This window comes from Rhineura floridana, chromosome 18 (assembly GCF_030035675.1).
Source record: "Rhineura floridana isolate rRhiFlo1 chromosome 18, rRhiFlo1.hap2, whole genome shotgun sequence".
Classification (NCBI taxonomy): domain Eukaryota; kingdom Metazoa; phylum Chordata; class Lepidosauria; order Squamata; family Rhineuridae; genus Rhineura; species Rhineura floridana.
This window is the reverse complement of record NC_084497.1, coordinates 7,890,376-7,908,385: the sequence shown is the minus strand read 5'-3', so window position 1 is coordinate 7,908,385 and position 18,010 is coordinate 7,890,376. Positions and strand designations below refer to the sequence as shown.

General features: G+C 46.3%; 1 protein-coding gene and 1 pseudogene across 1 annotated transcript; both read left to right on the top strand.

Moving 5' to 3' along the window:
- Positions 1-331: 331 nt before the first annotated feature.
- LOC133372775 (fibrillin-1-like) lies at positions 332-16,697 on the top strand. The gene is made up of 6 exons (XM_061601837.1): positions 332-367; positions 513-806; positions 4,040-4,199; positions 6,316-6,441; positions 7,053-7,165; positions 16,571-16,697. The coding sequence occupies exons 1-5, from the start codon at positions 332-334 to the stop codon at positions 7,151-7,153; spliced, it is 717 nt and encodes a 238-aa protein (XP_061457821.1). The 3' UTR covers positions 7,154-7,165; positions 16,571-16,697.
- LOC133372774 (fibrillin-2-like) overlaps positions 16,598-18,010 on the top strand; it is a 31,069-nt pseudogene continuing 29,656 nt past the window's right edge.

The following is an 18,010-nucleotide window of genomic DNA, read 5'->3' as shown; positions in this document are numbered from 1 at the left end:
CCCCACCGGAGGGAGCCCTTTCCCTGCTTTGGCATTGTAGTCGCATAAAATCGCCGCCGGAGACGGCCCTTGCCCTACTGCCATTGTAGTTGCATAAGATCACCACCGGAGGGCACCCTTGCCCAAGTACAACAACCCAACAAGGTTGGGGGGCGAGGGGCAGCGGGACTGAATTGTTGCGGAGGGGAGGGAGGGTGCCCCGCATTGTAATCCCGCGTCGTCTGCCAGATGACAGCTCGCAGGAGGGGAACGAGGGTGGCTCACAAGAACTAGCAAGGTCGCCCGGGCGCGGCCTTGTCGGAGTGGCGCAAGCGCACCGGAAGCGGCGAACATGACCTGCAACAGCTTTCTCATTTTATCTCTATGGGTATTCCCAGTCGCTTTAGGAGCGTCGCTGTTGGTGACGATGGAGCGGGGCTTGCTGGGAGTTGCAGTCTTCGTCCGGCGAGGCGCTGTAGTCCTCCCGCCCTCTTTCGTCATGGCGCCCGGCGCATGCAACGCCGTCCAATGAGGGGAACGAGGGTGGCTCACAAGAAGCCAGCAAGTTCGCCCGGGCGCGGCCTTGTCAGAGTGGCGCAAGCGTCCCGGAAGTGTCGGGCGGAGACGCCCCAGCCTCCTCGCCTCTTGCTCTCTGTCCCTCCTCCCTCGCGGCGCACGGCGCATGCGCTCCTGCGGGCGGCGGCGGGGATGGCGGCGGCGGGCAGCGGAGATTTCGGGTCGGGGTCGCGGCTGGACCCCGCAGCGCTCATAAAGCAGTACAGATCAAAGTACAGATCGCCGTGGCCAACGCCCAGGAGCTGCTGCAGGTGAGGGAGGGCGGAGGAGCTCCCGCGTGCAAGCGCAGTCTATCTCCCACGCGCACACAGTCGTGGGCTGGAGGGGCTGCTGCTCCTTGCAGGGAGGACGGGCCGGGGAGAACAACTGAGAAGCGCGGACGTCAGTCCAAACGGAGCGCTCCCGCCTGGTTGGCTCGGATGCACCCCCCCCGTCCCCCCCCCCGGCCTTGGGGGCTAGTCAGTGGCTCTCAGGCAAAACTACCTCACGGGGTTGCTGTGAGGACAACAGTCGTGGGCGGGAGGGGCTGTTGCTCCTTGCCGGGAGGAATGATGGGGAGAATAAATGAGCACCGCGGACAAAAGTTGTGGCAACTTTTAATACTTGTTGGGGTGGTTAAAAAACATGGCAAAGCAGCGAAAGGGCGCCCTCCTGTGGGGACAATTTTTAAAGCGCTTTGGGGGGATAAAAAACTTGCCAAGACAGCGAAAGGGCGCCCTCGTGTGGGGACAGTTTTTAAAGCGCTTTGGGGGGATAAAAAACTTGCCAAGACAGCGAAAGGGCGCCCTCGTGTGGGGACAGTTTTTAAAGCGCTTTGGGGGGATAAAAACCTTGCCAAGGCAGGGAATGGCCCCCCGTGTCGCAGCCTTGAACAGGAAAGACCGCGTGTGTGGCTGAGTGTGGTGTCCGGATGCTTAACGGTTGACGCGCAGGTTGAAGCTTCTTTGGATGCGGACAGCCACTCAAACCGAGATCACGTCCAAGCCGAGCAGACGTCGGCAGGGCAGGGCTGTGGGTGGCAAATGCATCCCTCCAAATGGAGCCTTCCCTTTCAGAGACAGTCTGCCGCAGAATTGCCAAACTCTGGGGGCAAGAACGCAGGCAGAGCCGCTTTTGCAGATCCGGACCGCTCTCCCTGACCTTTTTGCCGCTCCCCGGGCTGCGCACTCCCTGGCTCTTCTTCACAACCTCCTTGGCCACTTGTGCCTGGCCGGGTTGTGTCTGGCTGTAGGATACTTGGGGGAGGGTGTGTAGGAAATAAGCTACCGTGAAAGGTCATCTGTACCCCCTTTGCCCTGCCCACTCTTCCCTCTGGCCCTGGACACTGTCATTGTAGTTGCTTAAAATCCCCACCGGAGGGGGCCCTTTTCCTGTTTGGCATTGTAGTTGCATAACATCCCTTTCCCTTCTGTAATTGTAGTTGCATAAAATCACCACCGGAGGGAGACCTTTCCCTGTTTGGCATTGTAGTTGTATAAAATACGCACCTTGGCATGCTGTCATTGTAATTACATAAATTCCCCACCGGAGGGCACCCTTTCCCAATTACAAAAACCCAACAAGGTCCTCTGGGCGCGAGCTCGTCAGAGTGGCGCAAACGTACCGGAAGCGACGAGCATGACCAGTAACAGCCTTCTCATCTTATCTCTATGGATATTCCCAGTCCCTTTAGCAGCGTCGCTTTCGGTGGAAAATAAGCTACTGCATTCCCTTTCTCCTAACTTCTCCTGCTACGTCTTATCTTCTCCTTCTCTCTCCTTTCTCCTGTCTTGTCCTGTCTTCTCTTACTTTCTCCTTTCTCTCTTGTCTTATCTTTTCTTTCTTTCACCTTTCTCGTCGTTTTTTTTCTTTCTTTCTCCTTTCTCTCTTGTCCTATCTTTTCTTTCTTTCTCCTTTCTCTCTTGTCCTATTTTTTCTTTCTTTCACATTTCTCTCTTGTCCTATATTTTCTTTCTTTCTCCTTTTTCTCTTGTCCCATATTTTCTTTCTTTCTCCTTTCTCTCTTGTCCTATCTTTTCTTTCTTTCACCTTTCTCTCTTGTCCTATCTTTTCTTTCTTACTCCTTTCTCTCTTGTCCTATCTTCTCTTATTTTCTCCTTTCTCTCTTGTCCTATCTTCTCCTTCTTTCTCCTTTCTCTCTTGTCCTATCTTTTCTTTCTTTCTCCTATCTTGTGCTATATTCTGCTATATTGCCTTTTCCTTTCTCTCTTTTCGCTGGTCCTTCTAGCTTCTAGATTGTAGCTGGTCCTTCTAGCTAGGCAGCATTAGTTGAGCCTCTTCTTCTCTCAGCCTACCTTTAGCAACCGGAGATGCTGCTCCTGGCCTGTCTTGTGGGGCTGTTGTGAAGGTTACTGAGATGACAACGGACCTCATTTTGTTAACCCTTTGCACCTTCTAAAGCTGAGCTGAGGGCTGAAAATGTTGTGTTCTAACCTTTTGACCTGTGCTTGTTCAGTGTTTGGGGGGTGGGAGATGGCACCCTGCTCATGGGCAGAAGCACCATCGTTTTTGTTGTTTTGCAGGGTCAAATGACAGGACTGAAAACAGCTAAATCATAGCAGTGTTTTGGTAATCGGTGAAGCGTTTTTTAATTTTTGGGGGGAATATTAAGCGGGGAGGGGGAGAAGGGGAAAAGCCCCTTTGAAAAAAGGGTTGGACTGGGGTGCCACAATCGTATCGTGGCTCTTCAGATTCTGACTGCTCAGGCAGTCTGAATATTTTCAGCGCAATTTCTGGTGACGGGATACATTCACCACGCGATTGTCTATGCCAGGTTTGGTTTGATCTTTAGGAATAGCAGACGGTGTGGGGGGGTGGGATCTGGGGAAGGAAGCACAGTGGGTCGGAGGGGGTTGGGGGTGTGACCCCTTTAAAGAGGGATATGAATGTAAGGAGTAAACAAGAATTAAAAAGTGGAGTGGAGGGGTTTCAGTGGGGAAAAGTGGGGTGGAAGGAAGAGCCAGACCCTCCCCTTCCACACGTCTGTTGCAGCTTCTCCCTGCTGCTGTTTTGCCCCCTCCCTTAAAAGGAAAAAGAGCGACAATGCATGTATTGTTTCAGTTTTGACAAGGGAACGTACTCCAGCGTAAGCGTGCCTAGGATGGTTGCAGACCTACCCGATTAAAAAAAGATCCTGGTTGGCTTGTTTCCAATAATTATTGATCGCTTTTTGCCACAAAACGGTTTGCACAACAACGGCTGATTTAAGGAAAAGGAGGGGGAGGATCCCAGGTAGGAGATTTTTAAGCAATTGTGAGTAGAAAAGTACCGGGGTGGGTGGGTGGGTGGGTGGGCGGAGGAACTCATTTTGGACTGGTGGGGTGGACTGCAGGAAGCCCCAAAGTAGGCGGAACCAGAGCCAACGAGAGGTGGAGCCAACTCATTCTAGTCCCCACCCTCCTCCTCCTCCCTGCTGAGTTCTGCAAGGGGGTGTAAAGTGAGTAGATTTGTCTTTAAATGCAAACTGAACTCTCTCCCTGGCTAGGGGAGCGTTTTGTTCACGTTCGTCTTCACTTGCCCACTGCCTGCTGAAACTGGAAAGGCTTCCTCTTGGTTGTGTCAGCTGCGTGACACAGACGCGGAGAGAGGGAAGCTCGTGGGGACTGATTCTGAGGGGAGTCGATATGGATCAGCACCTGGAGAAGGTAAGTGGAGAAATATTTGCATCTGCGGATGCTACGGCAGCAATCCTCTATGCGTGGGAGTAAGCCCTGTTGTAGTCAGTAGGATTTAGGTCTGAGTGTAAAGAATTGCCCTGTAGAATTGCAAACTCATGGGTGCGAGGTTTTTTTTTGCAAACGAGGAGGGAGTCGCTGATTTTAACCCAAAACAACTTTATTGCTGCCATCGCTCGTGATACAACACACACACAAGATCAGCTGCCCACGTGGGCAGTGCTTGGCCTCAGGGCCGTGTGTGGCCGGCCTGACCCCCCTTCCCTCCACAAACAAGCTGCTGGTGCATGAAATGAAAGTCACAGACTTGGTGCGAAGAACCTGAGGGCCACACCTTTCACACGCACGCATGCACAAACACCCCTTGGCTAATAGATTATCATCATCAATCATATTATTATTCATAAGAGGAGGAAGCACCATTTGGCAACCCCCCCCCCAAAAAAAACCAACCACCAGAGGAAGAGGAATTACGAAACAAGACAGAGAACAAACCAGACTAGCCACTTTGTTGTGTCAGGAGGACTGTGGATTGTGGCCTTGCCGACAGTAGGGTGAACTGGGGAGGGCCAGGGTTTCAAGTGTTAAAGGGGCCCAAGGCCATCTCCTAACACCCAGATATTTTTAAAAAAGGAGGGGATGGAAAAGAATGGGAAGGATCCAGAGCAGGCCCAGCAGGCTGGGGACGGACGGGTCTTGTTAATTTCCGTTTCGCTTTTTGTCTCAATTTTAAATGTAGTTCTCTGCATTGCTTCATTGTAGTGCGAATTTCTCCCAAGCTACACATCTCTGTGGGCAACTTTGCGTACGTGTTTTTTTTTCTGCAAAACAATTTTCCGGATTAGAACACATTTTGCAGGGTCTCTTCGCGAACATTTGCCTTTTTATGCAGATTCCCTCCCCCCCGTCTATGTATTTTGTCCTCATTACTCGATGGGACAATTCAGAGAAGCGCAAATGTCAGAAGGTGGCTGTGTGTCAGTGTGCATATTGTTTCAGAAAGTGCGAACTGAGTCGGTTCGCCTTTAAATGGAAACTGAATCCAAGTTGTCCCCAACCCTCTGTCCGCTGGGAATTTTCCCCTTGTCGTCCTGCCCTGCTGGCATGAACGAGAGTTCTTCTCGAGCGTATCGCTTTATGCTTTAAGTTGGATTCCTGCATTGGGTTGGACACGGGGGGCAAGAACGCAGGCAGAGCCGCTTTTGCAAATCCGGGCCGCTCTCCCTGGCCTTTTTGCCTCTCCCCGGGCTGCACACTCCCTGGCCCTTCTTCACAACCTCCTTGGCCACTTGTGCCTGGCCGGGTTGTGTCTGGCTGTAGGATACTTGGCGGAGGGTGTGTAGAAAATAAGCTACCGTGAAAGGTCATCTGTACCCCCTTTGCCCTGCCCACTCTTCCCTCTGGCCCTGGACACCACTTGCAAGTGGCCTCCAGAAGGCAGTGGGGACTGAAAAAGTCCCCAGGCCTGAAATAGAAAAGTCATCTATGACTTGGGACCCTTTGCCAGCCGTAGGTCCAGATTTTCCCCTCTGTTTGCCGCAGGGGCATTCCCAGTTGTGTGCGGTCAATGCAGCCCACCCTCTCTTTGCCCAACCATGCCGCTCATCAGTCCAGACCACCTCCTCAAGATATCCCTGGTTTGGGCTCTGGGGCAGGGCGGGGGGGGGGCAAGCCAACACTAAAATGCACTTCCCTGTGCTTTTACGATCAGAAGGGGTTAAATGGTTAGAGCGCTCAGGTGCAGAACATCTGCGTGCTGGACAGCCATTTGTCGGCAATGCTTTGATTTGGATTCCTGCATTGAGCAGGGGGTTGGACTCAATAACCCTAACCCTTCCAACTCTACTATTCTATGAGTCTAAGTTGGCAACTGCTGGGGCCTACAAGAGCTTGTTCTTAGGGTTTTGGGACCCAGTGATCTTGACATGCTTTTCCCCTCACTTATTTTAGTTTGCTTGGCTTGTGCTATTGGGGCGAATCAACCAGCTAAAAACAGCTTCCTATAAGGAAAAAAATTTAGGAAAGCAAAACATATATAGCACTTTACAGCATCTTTCAAGGGACCTCTTTCCGTTTTCCCTTCTAGATGTGAACGAATGCTCCGAAAACCCCGGCATTTGCATCAACGGGGTGTGCATTAATACGGATGGGTCGTTCCGTTGCGAGTGCCCCTTCGGATACAACCTTGACTACACTGGAGTGAATTGTGTGGGTGAGTGTGGGGATGCCGCCTCACGAAAGCTGTCTCTGGGGCGGAGGGCGATGTAGTCAGCTAACACCGCAACATTGCATTTTCATTTGTATTTTATGTGTTACAAATTTTATAAATCATTCAGGCTGCAATCGTATACCTACTTACCTGGAAGTAAGCTCCACTGAACTCTGTGGGACTTACTTGTGTTTAGACATGTAGAGGATTGCACTGAAAGAGGCTGGCTGCTGGATCCAGCCAAACGCCCATCTAGTCGAGTACTGGAGCAACCTGCTTACTAGGAGCCATCCATGGTGTTGAAACACCTAACCTGCCTTGCCCCAGGAGCTCCACCGTGGCACCAGAACAGAACCTCAGAAAAGCCTGAAGGATTGGGCCAAAGGGGGCCCATCTAGTCCAGTGCTCTACTCTTACGATGGCCAATCAGATGCCCAAATGGGAGGCCCACGATATTGCTGGACTCTAACGCCCATCGTCCTTGACCATTGGTTATGCTGGCTGCTGGGAACCACTGAGGGTTGCTGAAGTAAACTGGTAAGAGCTTGTAGCCTTACAAAACAGATGTGTGTAACTTAAATGCCGACTGGGCCATCTTGCTTTTCCCCCGCCAGACACGGATGAGTGCTCCATTGGAAACCCGTGTGGGAACGGCACGTGCACCAATGTGGTTGGGGGCTTCGAGTGTGTGTGGGATTTGAGCCGGGGCCTATGATGACATGCAAAGGTTAGTGCTGATTTTTGGAGGGTGACATCTACGGCAGTTTCTAGGGGGCAAGAAGGCATCATTTCCTGTTCCTCCTTGCTTTTGTCACATGCAACGCTATTTCTGTTCTGCTGAAGTTGATCTTCTGCCGAAAACAATGTTATTCGTCTTTCTGTCTGCTATAGTTTAATGGTCAAACTTTCTTCCCTTTGCCAACCTGGTGCCCTCCAGATGTTGGGGCTGGTGGGAGTTACAGTCTAAGAACATAAGAAGAGCCTGCTGGATCAGGCCAGTGGCCCATCTAGTCCAGCATCCTGTTCTCACAGTGGCCAACCAGGTGCCTGGGGGAAGCCCGCAAGCAGGACCCAAGTGCAAGAACACTCTCCCCTCCTGAGGCTTCCGGCAACTGGTTTTCAGAAGCATGCTGCCTCTGACTAGGATGGCAGAGCACAGCCATCGTGGCCAGTAGCCACTGATAGCCCCGTCCTCCATGAATTTGTCTAATCTTCTTCTAAAGCCATCCAAGCTGGTGGCCATTACTGCATCTTGTGGGAGCAAATTCCATAGTTTAACTATGCGCTGAGTAAAGAAGTACTTCCTTTTGTCTGTCCTGAATCTTCCAACATTCAGCTTCTTTGAATGTCCACGAGTTCTAGTATTATGAGAGAGGGAGAAGAACTTTTCTCTATCCAGTTTCTCAGTGCCATGCATAATTTGATACACTTCTATCATGTCTCCTCTGACCCGCCTTTTCTCTAAACTAAAAAGCCCCAAATGCTGCAACCTTTCCTCGTAAGGGAGTCGCTCCATCCCCTTGCTCATTCTGGTTGCCCTCTTCTGAACCTTTTCCAACTCTATAATACCCTTTTTGAGATGAGGCGACCAGAACTGGACACAGTATTCCAAATGCGGCCGCACCATAGATTTATACAACGGCATTATGATATCGGCTGTTTTATTTTCAATACCTTTCGTAATTATCGCTAGCATGGAATTTGCCTTTTTCACAGCTGCCGCACACTGGGTCGACATTTTCATCGTGCTGTCCACTACAACCCCGAGGTCTCTCTCCCGGTCGGTCACCGCCAGTTCAGACCCTGTGTACCTCCAGGTTGTTTGGGTTGTCAGAGATGAGATGCAGACAAGAGGTTTGCTTACAAAGAGTTACAATTTATTGAGTAAACTTACAAGCATACAGCCAAGAATGCCCAGTAAAAGTGGAACAGCCACACAGCTCTGCAGTAGGTCGTGTCAGACTGAACACCCATACTGGGCACAAGAAACATTCTTATAGCATAAAAATTGGCATACAAACAATAGGGTTACATAAATGATTAATGAATTGTCAAAACATTAAAGCAATACATTATGGCACTTATTGCATATAATTGGCTAGTTAGGACCTTCGACAGGACACCTTAAAAACAATATAATGTGCCAACTGGCTATCTATTGCTAAAATATGCTTTCATCTCCTTCCATCTTCTAACAGGCCACTGGTACTGCACCTGTACCATTCCCTCATTGACCGTCCTTTGACTTATCCACCTGTCTTAGGAATATGACTTATGCTTAAGCAGCCACTAATAAACTTATCCTTGAATATATGCCTAATTGGGCCCCTATACAATCCTGCATTTAATGAGGCACCTTCCCTTTCAATCTGGGCAAATCACCATGTACTCATTAAAACACCTAGATTAGACTCCAGGTGGTGATGAGCTGATCTAACATACCCAAGAATGCTGGGGCCCTAAAGGGGAATACAATTCTTTGGGCTACTAACAAATATATACTGGATATATTGATCTAAGGCTATATTGGATATTGCTAATATAATTTGCTGGCAGAAGGTATACAGACCCCATGAGCGTATATGTGAAATTCAGATTTTTTGCTCCAATATGCATAATTTTACACTTGTTTATATTGAATTGCATTTGCCATTTTTCTGCCCATTCACTCAGTTTGGAGAGGTCTTTTTGGAGCTCTTCACAATCTCTTTTTGTTTTAACAACCGTGAACAATTTAGTGTCGTCAGCAAACTTGGCCACTTGACTGCTCACTCCTAATTCTAGGTCATTATTGAACAAGTTGAAAAGTACAGGTCCCAATACTGATCCTTGAGGGACTCCACTTTCTACAGCCCTCCATTGGGAGAACTGTCCGTTTATTCCTACTCTCTGCTTTCTGCTTCTTAACCAATTCCTTATCCACAAGAAGACCTCTCCTCTTATTCCATGACTGCTAAGCTTCCTCAGAAGTCTTTGGTGAGGTACCTTGTCAAATGCTTTTTGAAAGTCTAAGTACACTATGTCCACTGGATCACCTCTATCTATATGCTTGTCGACACTCTCACAGAATCGTAATAAGTTACTGAGACAGGACTTTCCCTTGCAGAAGCCATGCTGGCTGTGCTTCAGCAAAGCTTGTTCTTCTATGTGCTTAGTTAATCTGGCTTTAATAATACTTTCTACCAGTTTTCCAGGGACAGAAGTTAAGCTAACTGGCCTGTAATTTCCGGGATCCCCTCTGGATCCCTTTTTGAATATTGGCATTACATTTGGCACTTTCCAGTCCTCAGGTACGGAGGAGGACCTGAGGGACAAGTTACGTATTTTAGTTAGCAGATCAGCAATTTCACATTTGAGTTCTTTGAGAACTCTCGGGTGGATGCCATCCGGGCCCGGTGATTTGTCAGTTTTTATATTGTCCATTAAGCCTAGAACTTCCTCTCTCGTTACCACTATTTGTCTCAGTTCCTCAGAATCCCTTCCTGCAAATGTTAGTTCAGGTTCAGAGATCTGCCCTATATCTTCCACTGTGAAGAAAGATGCAAAGAATTCATTTAGCTTCTCTGCAATCTCTTTATCGTTCTTTAGTACTCCTTTGACTCCCTTATCATCCAAGGGTCCAATCGCCTCCCTAGATGGTCTCCTGCTTTGAATGTATTTATAGAATTTTTTGTTGTTGGTTTTTATGTTCTTAGCAATGTGCTCCTCAAATTCTTTTTTAGCATCCTTTATTGTCTTCTTGCATTTCTTTTACCAGAGTTTGTGTTCTTTTTTATTTTCTTCATTCGGACAAGACTTCCATTTTCTGAAGGAAGACTTTTTGCCTCTAAGAGCTTCCTTGACTTTGCTCGTTAACCATGCTGGCATCTTCTTGGCCCTGGCGGTACCTTTTCTGATCTGCGGTATGCACTCCAGTTGAGCTTCTAATATAGTGTTTTTAAACAACTTCCAAGCATTTTCGAGTGATGTGACCCTCTGGACTTTGTTTTTCAGCTTTCTTTTTACCAATCCCCTCATTTTTGTGAAGTTTCCTCTTTTGAAGTCAAATGTGACCGTGTTGGATTTTCTTGGCAATTGGCCATTTACATGTATGTTTAATTTAATAGCACTGTGGTCACTGCTCCCAATCGGTTCAACGACACTTACATCTTGCACCAGGTCCCGGTCCCCACTGAGGATTAAGTCCAGGGTTGCCGTCCCTCTGGTCGGTTCCATGACCAGCTGGTCTAGGGAATAGTCATTTAGAATATCTAGAAATTTTGCTTCTTTGTCATGACTGGAACATTTATTTTATTTATTTATTTATTGCACTTTTAGACCGCCCTATAGCGACAGGCTCTCAGGGCGGTATACAACATATATGCGGCCAGTCTATGTCCGGGTAGTTGAAGTCACTCATTACTACCACATTTCCTAGTTTGGTTGCTTCCTCAATTTCATATCTCATCTCAAGGTTTCCCTGAGCATTTTGATCAGGGGGACGATAGATCGTTCCCAGTATTAAATCCCTCCTGGGGCATGGTATCACCACCCACAACGATTCTGTGGAGGAGTCCGCCTCTTTTGGGGTTTCGAGCTTGCTGGATTCAATGTTTATGTTTATGTTTATTTAAAATGTGATGTATTGTTTTTCTTTGTAATTGTACCAAATATGAATTGTATATCGTATATTGATTTTTATGTTGTACACCGCCCAGAGAGCTTCGGCTATGGGGCGGTATAGAAATTTAATAACTAAATAAATAAATAAATAAATAATGCCTTCTTTCACGTATAGAGTGACTCCGCCACCAATACGTCCTGCCCTGTCCTTCTGATATAGTTTATATCCAGGGATAACCGTATCCCACTGGTTTTCTCCATTCCACCAGGTCTCTGTTATGCTCACTATATCAATGCTCTTCTCTAAGACCAAGCACTCCAGTTCTCCCATCTTGGTTCGCAGGCTCCTAGCATTAGCGTACAGGCACTTGTAAGCAGTGTCTCTCTTCAAGTGTCTTTGGCACTTGTGGTTTGGCCTGTGGTAATTTTGCCCTTCTGAATTTATATCCTGTGCCCCTGCTCTCACAATGCCTACTTCTAGGCCTACCCCTTTTAAAATTTCATCATTTCTTTGGTCTTTATCCCAGGGGGGAGGTTTATTCCAAACCGGACTTTCCTCAGCTCCTGTCGGGTTTCCCCCCTCAGTCAGTTTAAAAGCTGCTCTGCTACCTTTTTAATTTTAAGTGCCAGCAGTCTGGTTCCATTCTGGTTCAAGTGGAGCCCGTCCCTTTTGTACAGGCCCGGCTTGTCCCAAAATGTTCCCCAATGCCTAACAAATCCAAACTCTTCCACCCGACATCATCGTCTCATCCACGCATTGAGACTGCAAAGCTGTGCCTGTCTGGCTGGTCCTGCATGTGGAACCGGTAGCATTTCAGAGAAAGCCACCTTGGAGGTCCTGGCTTTCAGCATCCTACCTAGCAACCTAAATTTTGCTTCCAGGACCTCACGGCTGCATTTCCCCATGTCGTTGGTGCCAACGTGCACCACAACCACTGACACCTCCCCAGCACTGTCTGCCAAATTATCTAAACGATGGGCGATATCCGCAACCTTTGTACCAGGCAGGCAAAACACCTTGCGGTCTGCATGCCCATCACACCCCCCACTGTCTATGTTCTTAATGATCGAATCACCCACTACAAGGATCCCTCCACCCCCCGGAGATATATCCTCGGCACGGGAGGATAGCTGCTCATCCCCCAAGGAATGGGTCCCTTCTAAGGGATCGTTTCCCTCTTCCTCGGCTGGATGCTCTCCTTCCCCGAGACCATCGTTCTCCATGATAGCAGAAGAGCTATCATCCTTGGAGTGGGACACAGCTATAACGTCCCTGAAGGCCTCCTCCACACACCTCTCTGCCTCTCTCCGCATTTCCAGGTCAGCCACCTTGGCCTCAAGGAAATGAAGGCGTTCCCGGAGAGCCAGGAGCTCATTGCACTGAGAGCACACCCACGACTTCTGTCCAACAGGCAGGTAGTCGTACATGCTGCAGGCGGTGCAAAACACTGGAAAGCCCCCACACCCCTGCTGGCTTCTTACCTGCATGGTTTTGTGTAAGGTTTATTACACCATTGCGCATATATATATTATGTACAGATACATAAATATAAAAGACAGCTTTTTAAAAGACCATCTACCTGTGTGAGTTTCTGCAAGACCTGCTCCCTGCATTTCTGGCTAATTTCCACCTGGCCTGGAGGGGCGGGGCCCTGTCTCTCTCCAGCTACAAAAGCAGCAACTGCTGAAGGGGCCAGAGACCGTGTGTGTGTATGTGTGCGTGAACCTGCTGCTCGGGATGTCTATAGACTACTGGGGTTAGTTTTTTAGTTGTTTTGGGGGTCAAGATTTAATTTTGGAGATTCATTTTTGCTGTTATTTGGACTACAGCATATTTTTGTTAAACACTGTTGTGAAGTGTGTGGGGATTGTTTAATTGTATATTTATTGAGATGTTCTCATTAGTTTGTTGTTTATTATTATTGTTTGGCTACTTATATACTGTGTATATTTATATGTTAAAAATAAAAATGCTACTTATTTGCTGGGAAATTGAAGATTTTTATCTAGGCCTTTTTATAAAGTGTTTGGTTCTTTTATTGTGACACATTTAAATGTTTTTTCTTTTCTTTTAATAATGTTATTTGTTATTTAATTTTGAGAATTGCATTATTGTATTTATGCATTGTGATGTGTTATATTCGTGTTTTTGTAAGCCGCCTTGAGGGCCTTTTGGCCATAAGGCGGGGTATAAATTTAATAAATAAATAAATAATAAATAAATAATAAAAAAGATATTTTTAAAGATGCTTTGTTTTACTATGTTTGAAAGTATTTTGTTTTTCAGATGTTTTAGACTGTTTTTGTTTGCCGCCCTGGGCTCCTTCTAGGAGGAAGGGCGGGATATACATTTAATAAATAAATATATAATAGTCACCATCTATGGACTTCCCAGGAGGATCCCTACGCCTGTGCAGCCTCTGAGACGAGCTCTCGTCTTGGATGAAACTTTTCCAGTTTAAATTCAGTCAGAAGGCTCTTTTCTGACTGGGAATAATTTCTTCCGGTTAAAGAAGAAACGTGAGATTTCCTACATAGCTTTGTTTTGATTGTTGGAGTCTGGAATTCGTCAGAATTGTCTGTCTTCCAGCAGCTCAGACAGAGCGAGGATTTTTATGCTAGCTCAGCTGGATAAGTGACCCGTTTTTTTATACGGATTAACAGGCAAACATCCTCCTGTCTACATTCATCATTTTCTTATCTATACAGCTAAAGAGATTTGTCAAAGTAACAGCAATTGAGATAACCTAGGTGAGGTAAGACTTTCCTTTTTTTATTCACGGAACTAAGGGGGAAGAAAATATAAATAGCGTATCTTTTTTTTTATTGCAAAAAGCTGACATGGAAAATAGCATTCTAAAGATTAAACGGATGAGAGATTTCTGATTGAAAGAGATAAGACTGGGACTATTTTTCTTGATCTACTTTTTTTTTCTTTTTGACGAATCTGCTCATTCTCTCTGCTACTAGCTATTTCGACGCTGTGAACTAAAGCCGTTCTTACACTTCTGGGCAGATAAGAGATAAGGGCTGTCTAGCGTGTGACGTTAGTTTGCTGGAAAGATTAACTCCTTTGTAACTGGTTAAAGAAATAAGCTGCTCTCTGTTTGGGACATTGAAAATTGAAGGAGTTTTGTTCCTTTGGTTTTAAGAATGACAATTAAGAAGATCATGGATGTACAAGAAGGGACTTTATATCTAGACATGTTTCAGAAAATAATGAATGGGATTAACTCAATAAAACAAGAACTGAGAAATAATAGACAAGCGTGGAGAATTGAATTTCACGAAATGAGACAGGAGCTGAAAGAAACTCAGGATTCTATGAGAAAGGAGAATAAAGATAGATCTGGAAAACAAAAAAAGGATGGAAGAGAAATTAAAGGCAAGGTTCAAACTATGGAGATTGGCTTAATTATGGACATGAAAAAAGATTTGGATTTTCTGGCTGTGATGGATCCTGGAGACAAATATTATAGTTTGGAATTCAGCGCTGTCCTTGAAGGAATTGAAGAGATTGGAGATAAAGATATTATCGGTTCAAGAAAATTCTTGGACTGGAAGGATTTGATGGAACTTGAAATGGAGAAAGTTAACAGAATTAATCCCTGTTTTGTGTCAATGGAAAAACCTTCAAGAGATGTACTAGTGTATCATGTGGAAAAGAGGAACAGAGATGCGGCTTTGCAACAACACTTCAGTGATATGTTTGGATTTGATAGTAAGAAAACATCTGTGATGGAGGAAATTCCTATCAGACTTTTATTATATGACTATGACAGCAAGATTTTTGGGTGCGTAAAGATGGAAGATGGAAGATGGACCCAATATGGATAATGACAGAAGAGCGATTTAAAATTACTGGACTTAGTAGATTTGATGAGTTGGATTAATTGGCATGTTTATTTAGAAAAAAAATTGATTGACATATATCTCAAGGATTGGAAACTTCTCTTTGACTTTTTGTGGAAGATTAAAATGATATGATGTTAATGAGATTTGAAACCGACTAAGATAACCGTTGGAGGAAGGTGATTTTATAATCTATTAAGAGATAGGTTTGTTATATATTATAGATTTATAGCTGAACTATGACAAATCGGAAGTCAATATTCTTTCTTTTTTATATATATATATTTTTTTCTTTCTTTTTGTATTGTACTAGTTATTGATTTGTGTTGTTTTCTTTTGTATTGTTTTGGTTTTGAAAATTGGAATAAAAATTAATTGAAAAAAAAAATAGTCACCATCTATGTACATGGTGCTAATAATCATTTCTGTGACGGGTTAGTCTTGCTGCTGCTGTTAGTTATAGTTCTTGGTTTTAACCTTATTGTTTATTGTGTTTTATTATTGTTTATATTGTATTTTATTAATGGATTGTACGTCGCCTAGAGTGGCCGTTTTTCGGCCAGATAGGTGACTCAGAAATAACATTTTATTATTATTATTATTATTAGACGGGCAGAGTGGGGGGCCCTGGCCTCCTCGCCCTGCTGCTTAATTCACCTTGACGCTTCGTCAGCTGTGGGCTCCCTCTAGCTCGTGCAGCAGGCTTCCTCGCTAGGGTGCTCTGATTTTATATGTGTGGCTGGTCCCTCCCAGCTACTGCTGCCAGCCAGTGATGTGTTAATTGAGGCTGGTGGCTCAACTATCAGCTGGGGCTTAACTCCTTAGGATTATCTCAGGCTTCCTTCCTTTGAAGGCAGGGAGGCAGGCTTCCTTCCTGAGCGAGGGGCGGGGCTGTTTAAGCTTTTGGCTGCTTTTAATCTAAGCAAGACTTCCAGGCAAGTCTTTTTTGTTTGTTGTTTTCCCACCTAGAACAGCCTGACCTTTCTTTAATCTAGGGAAACAGAGCTTGAGGTTGTGTTTAAGGAAGGCTGAAGCTGCCCTTTTTAGCAAAGACTGAGCTGACTCTCTCCCTGTATGTATTGGTGGAGTTTCCTTTTCCCCCTTCTCTCCGACTGGAATTTAGCCTCGTTTACAGTGTCCCCTGCAGCTTTCCTGCTAGGGTGGTGTTGAACACTAGCTTTCTATAGGCTTCCTTCTCCTAGGATCTGTCTCCTAAGATATAGGTTCTTCCAGGATTTGGCTCCTAGCTCAGTCACTCAGGGTGACTTTAGGCTGCCCTTATTACTTATTGTTGTGAGCTGTTTTAATTCAATTAAAGAATGAAATAAATGGGAGCTACTTACCCTCTTTTCGCTCTGCTGCTTCACTCGCCTTGACGCTTTGTCAGCTGGGGCTCCCTCTAGCTCGTGGAGCAGGCTGATGTCTAAAACATCTGGAGTGCACCAGGTTGGTGAAGGGTCATCTACACCTCTAGAGGTTATTCTGTGCCGACAACGGCATCAATTACCCCACTGTGTTTTTTAATGTTTTGATACTGTTTTTACAGTAGTTTATTGCTTCCATTGTGTTTTGCCATGAACCACCTTGGAAGGATTTGCGTCCTGAGTGGTGGGATATAAATACCTATAACAATGTCTCTTGCCAACCGCCTCTTGCTCCTGCAATCTCCACCGCCCAGATATCAACGAGTGCACCTTGAACCGAATGCAGCCAGTCCCCCAAGCCGTGCAACTTCATCTGCAAGAACACAGAGGGCAGTTTCCAGTGCTCTTGCCCCAGAGGCTACACCCTGCAGGAAGACGGCAAGACCTGCAAAGGTAACTGGCACTCGGGAGGGAGCCTGCAGTAGAGGCGCTCGTGGTGGCGGAGATTTGATTTTTGCAAGCTCCAGTTGCCTCTAGAAGGTCCCAGGTCATGTCCACAGCAAACAGTGGAAGCACTCTGATGCCACGTTCACCTGTCACGGCTTTAATGTTGGAAGATTCAGGACAGAGAAAAGAAAGTCCTCCTCCACGTAGCGTGTAGTTAAACAGGGCTTTTTTGGGTCCCCATTTTGTGGAATGCCCTCCCCGGTGAGGTGCTTCTGTCCCCATCGCTATGAACTTTCAGGAGGAATTTGAAAACAGTTCTGTTCGCACCCAGGCATTTGATAGCTGAAACAGAACTGTTCCTGGCAACCTGAAGATCACTGATGAAAAACTGTTGTTAAGCTGTTAGGATATAGTTAAGCAGCGCTTTACTAGACTTCAACTGTGTTTTAGAATGTTTTTAAGTGTTTTTAGTATTCTTCTTTTTGTTGAATTGGTTTATGTTTGCTGCCCTGGGCTTCTTCGGAAGGTTAGGCTATAATAATAATAATAATAAAGTGGGATTTGCTTCCATAAGGGGCAGTGATGGCCACCGACTTGGTTGGATTTAAAAGAGGATTAGACAAATTCACGGTAGCAAAGGCTATCAAATGGCTACTTGCCATGATGGCTATGCTGTGCCTCCATTGTTGGAGGCAGTATGCTCTCAAATACCAGTTGCTGGAAACCACAGGAGGGGAGAGTGCTGCTGCACTCAGGTCCTGCTTGTGGGCTTCCCATTAGGGGCACCTGGTTGGCCACTGTGAGAACAGGAGGCTTGGCTAGATGGGCCACTGGCCTGATCCAGCAGGCTCTTCTTATGTTCTTATCCTGGGAATTCTAGAATGATGATGATGGCATTTATTACCCTCCAGCAGTAGGTCTCAGGGCAGGTTACAACCATATAAAGTGCATTATCAAAAACAAGTTAAAATAAATTGCATTCAGAACTAGAGAGGGTCCTAAAAATAGACATCTCAAGTGTCAAAGGCCAGGGTGAAGAGGCGCATCTTCAGCATACGACGAAAGCTGTACAGTGAAGTTGCCAGATGCACCTCTGCGGAGAGTCGGTTTTGCAACTTAGGGGCTGCCACAGAGAAGGCCCTTTTCCCAGGCCAAGGTCCCCTGAACTTCTGAGGGTGGCAGAATTACCAAGAAAGGCCTCCTCTGCTGCTCTCGGCACCCGAGAGGGTCTGTAGGGAAGGAGGCAGTCTTTCGGACATTTGGGGCTTAAGTTGTTCAGACCCTCGATCTATAGGGTCAGAGCGGTA

Excerpts from the sequence above, each read along its gene's own strand:
- LOC133372775 (XM_061601837.1), top strand. The coding sequence starts at position 332 with ATGACCTGCAACAGCTTTCTCATTTTATCTCTATGG. Across the intron at positions 4,200-6,315 it reads TGGATCAGCACCTGGAGAAG|ATGTGAACGAATGCTCCGAA; the intron begins GTAAGTGGAGAA and ends TTTCCCTTCTAG. Across the intron at positions 6,442-7,052 it reads CACTGGAGTGAATTGTGTGG|ACACGGATGAGTGCTCCATT; the intron begins GTGAGTGTGGGG and ends TTCCCCCGCCAG.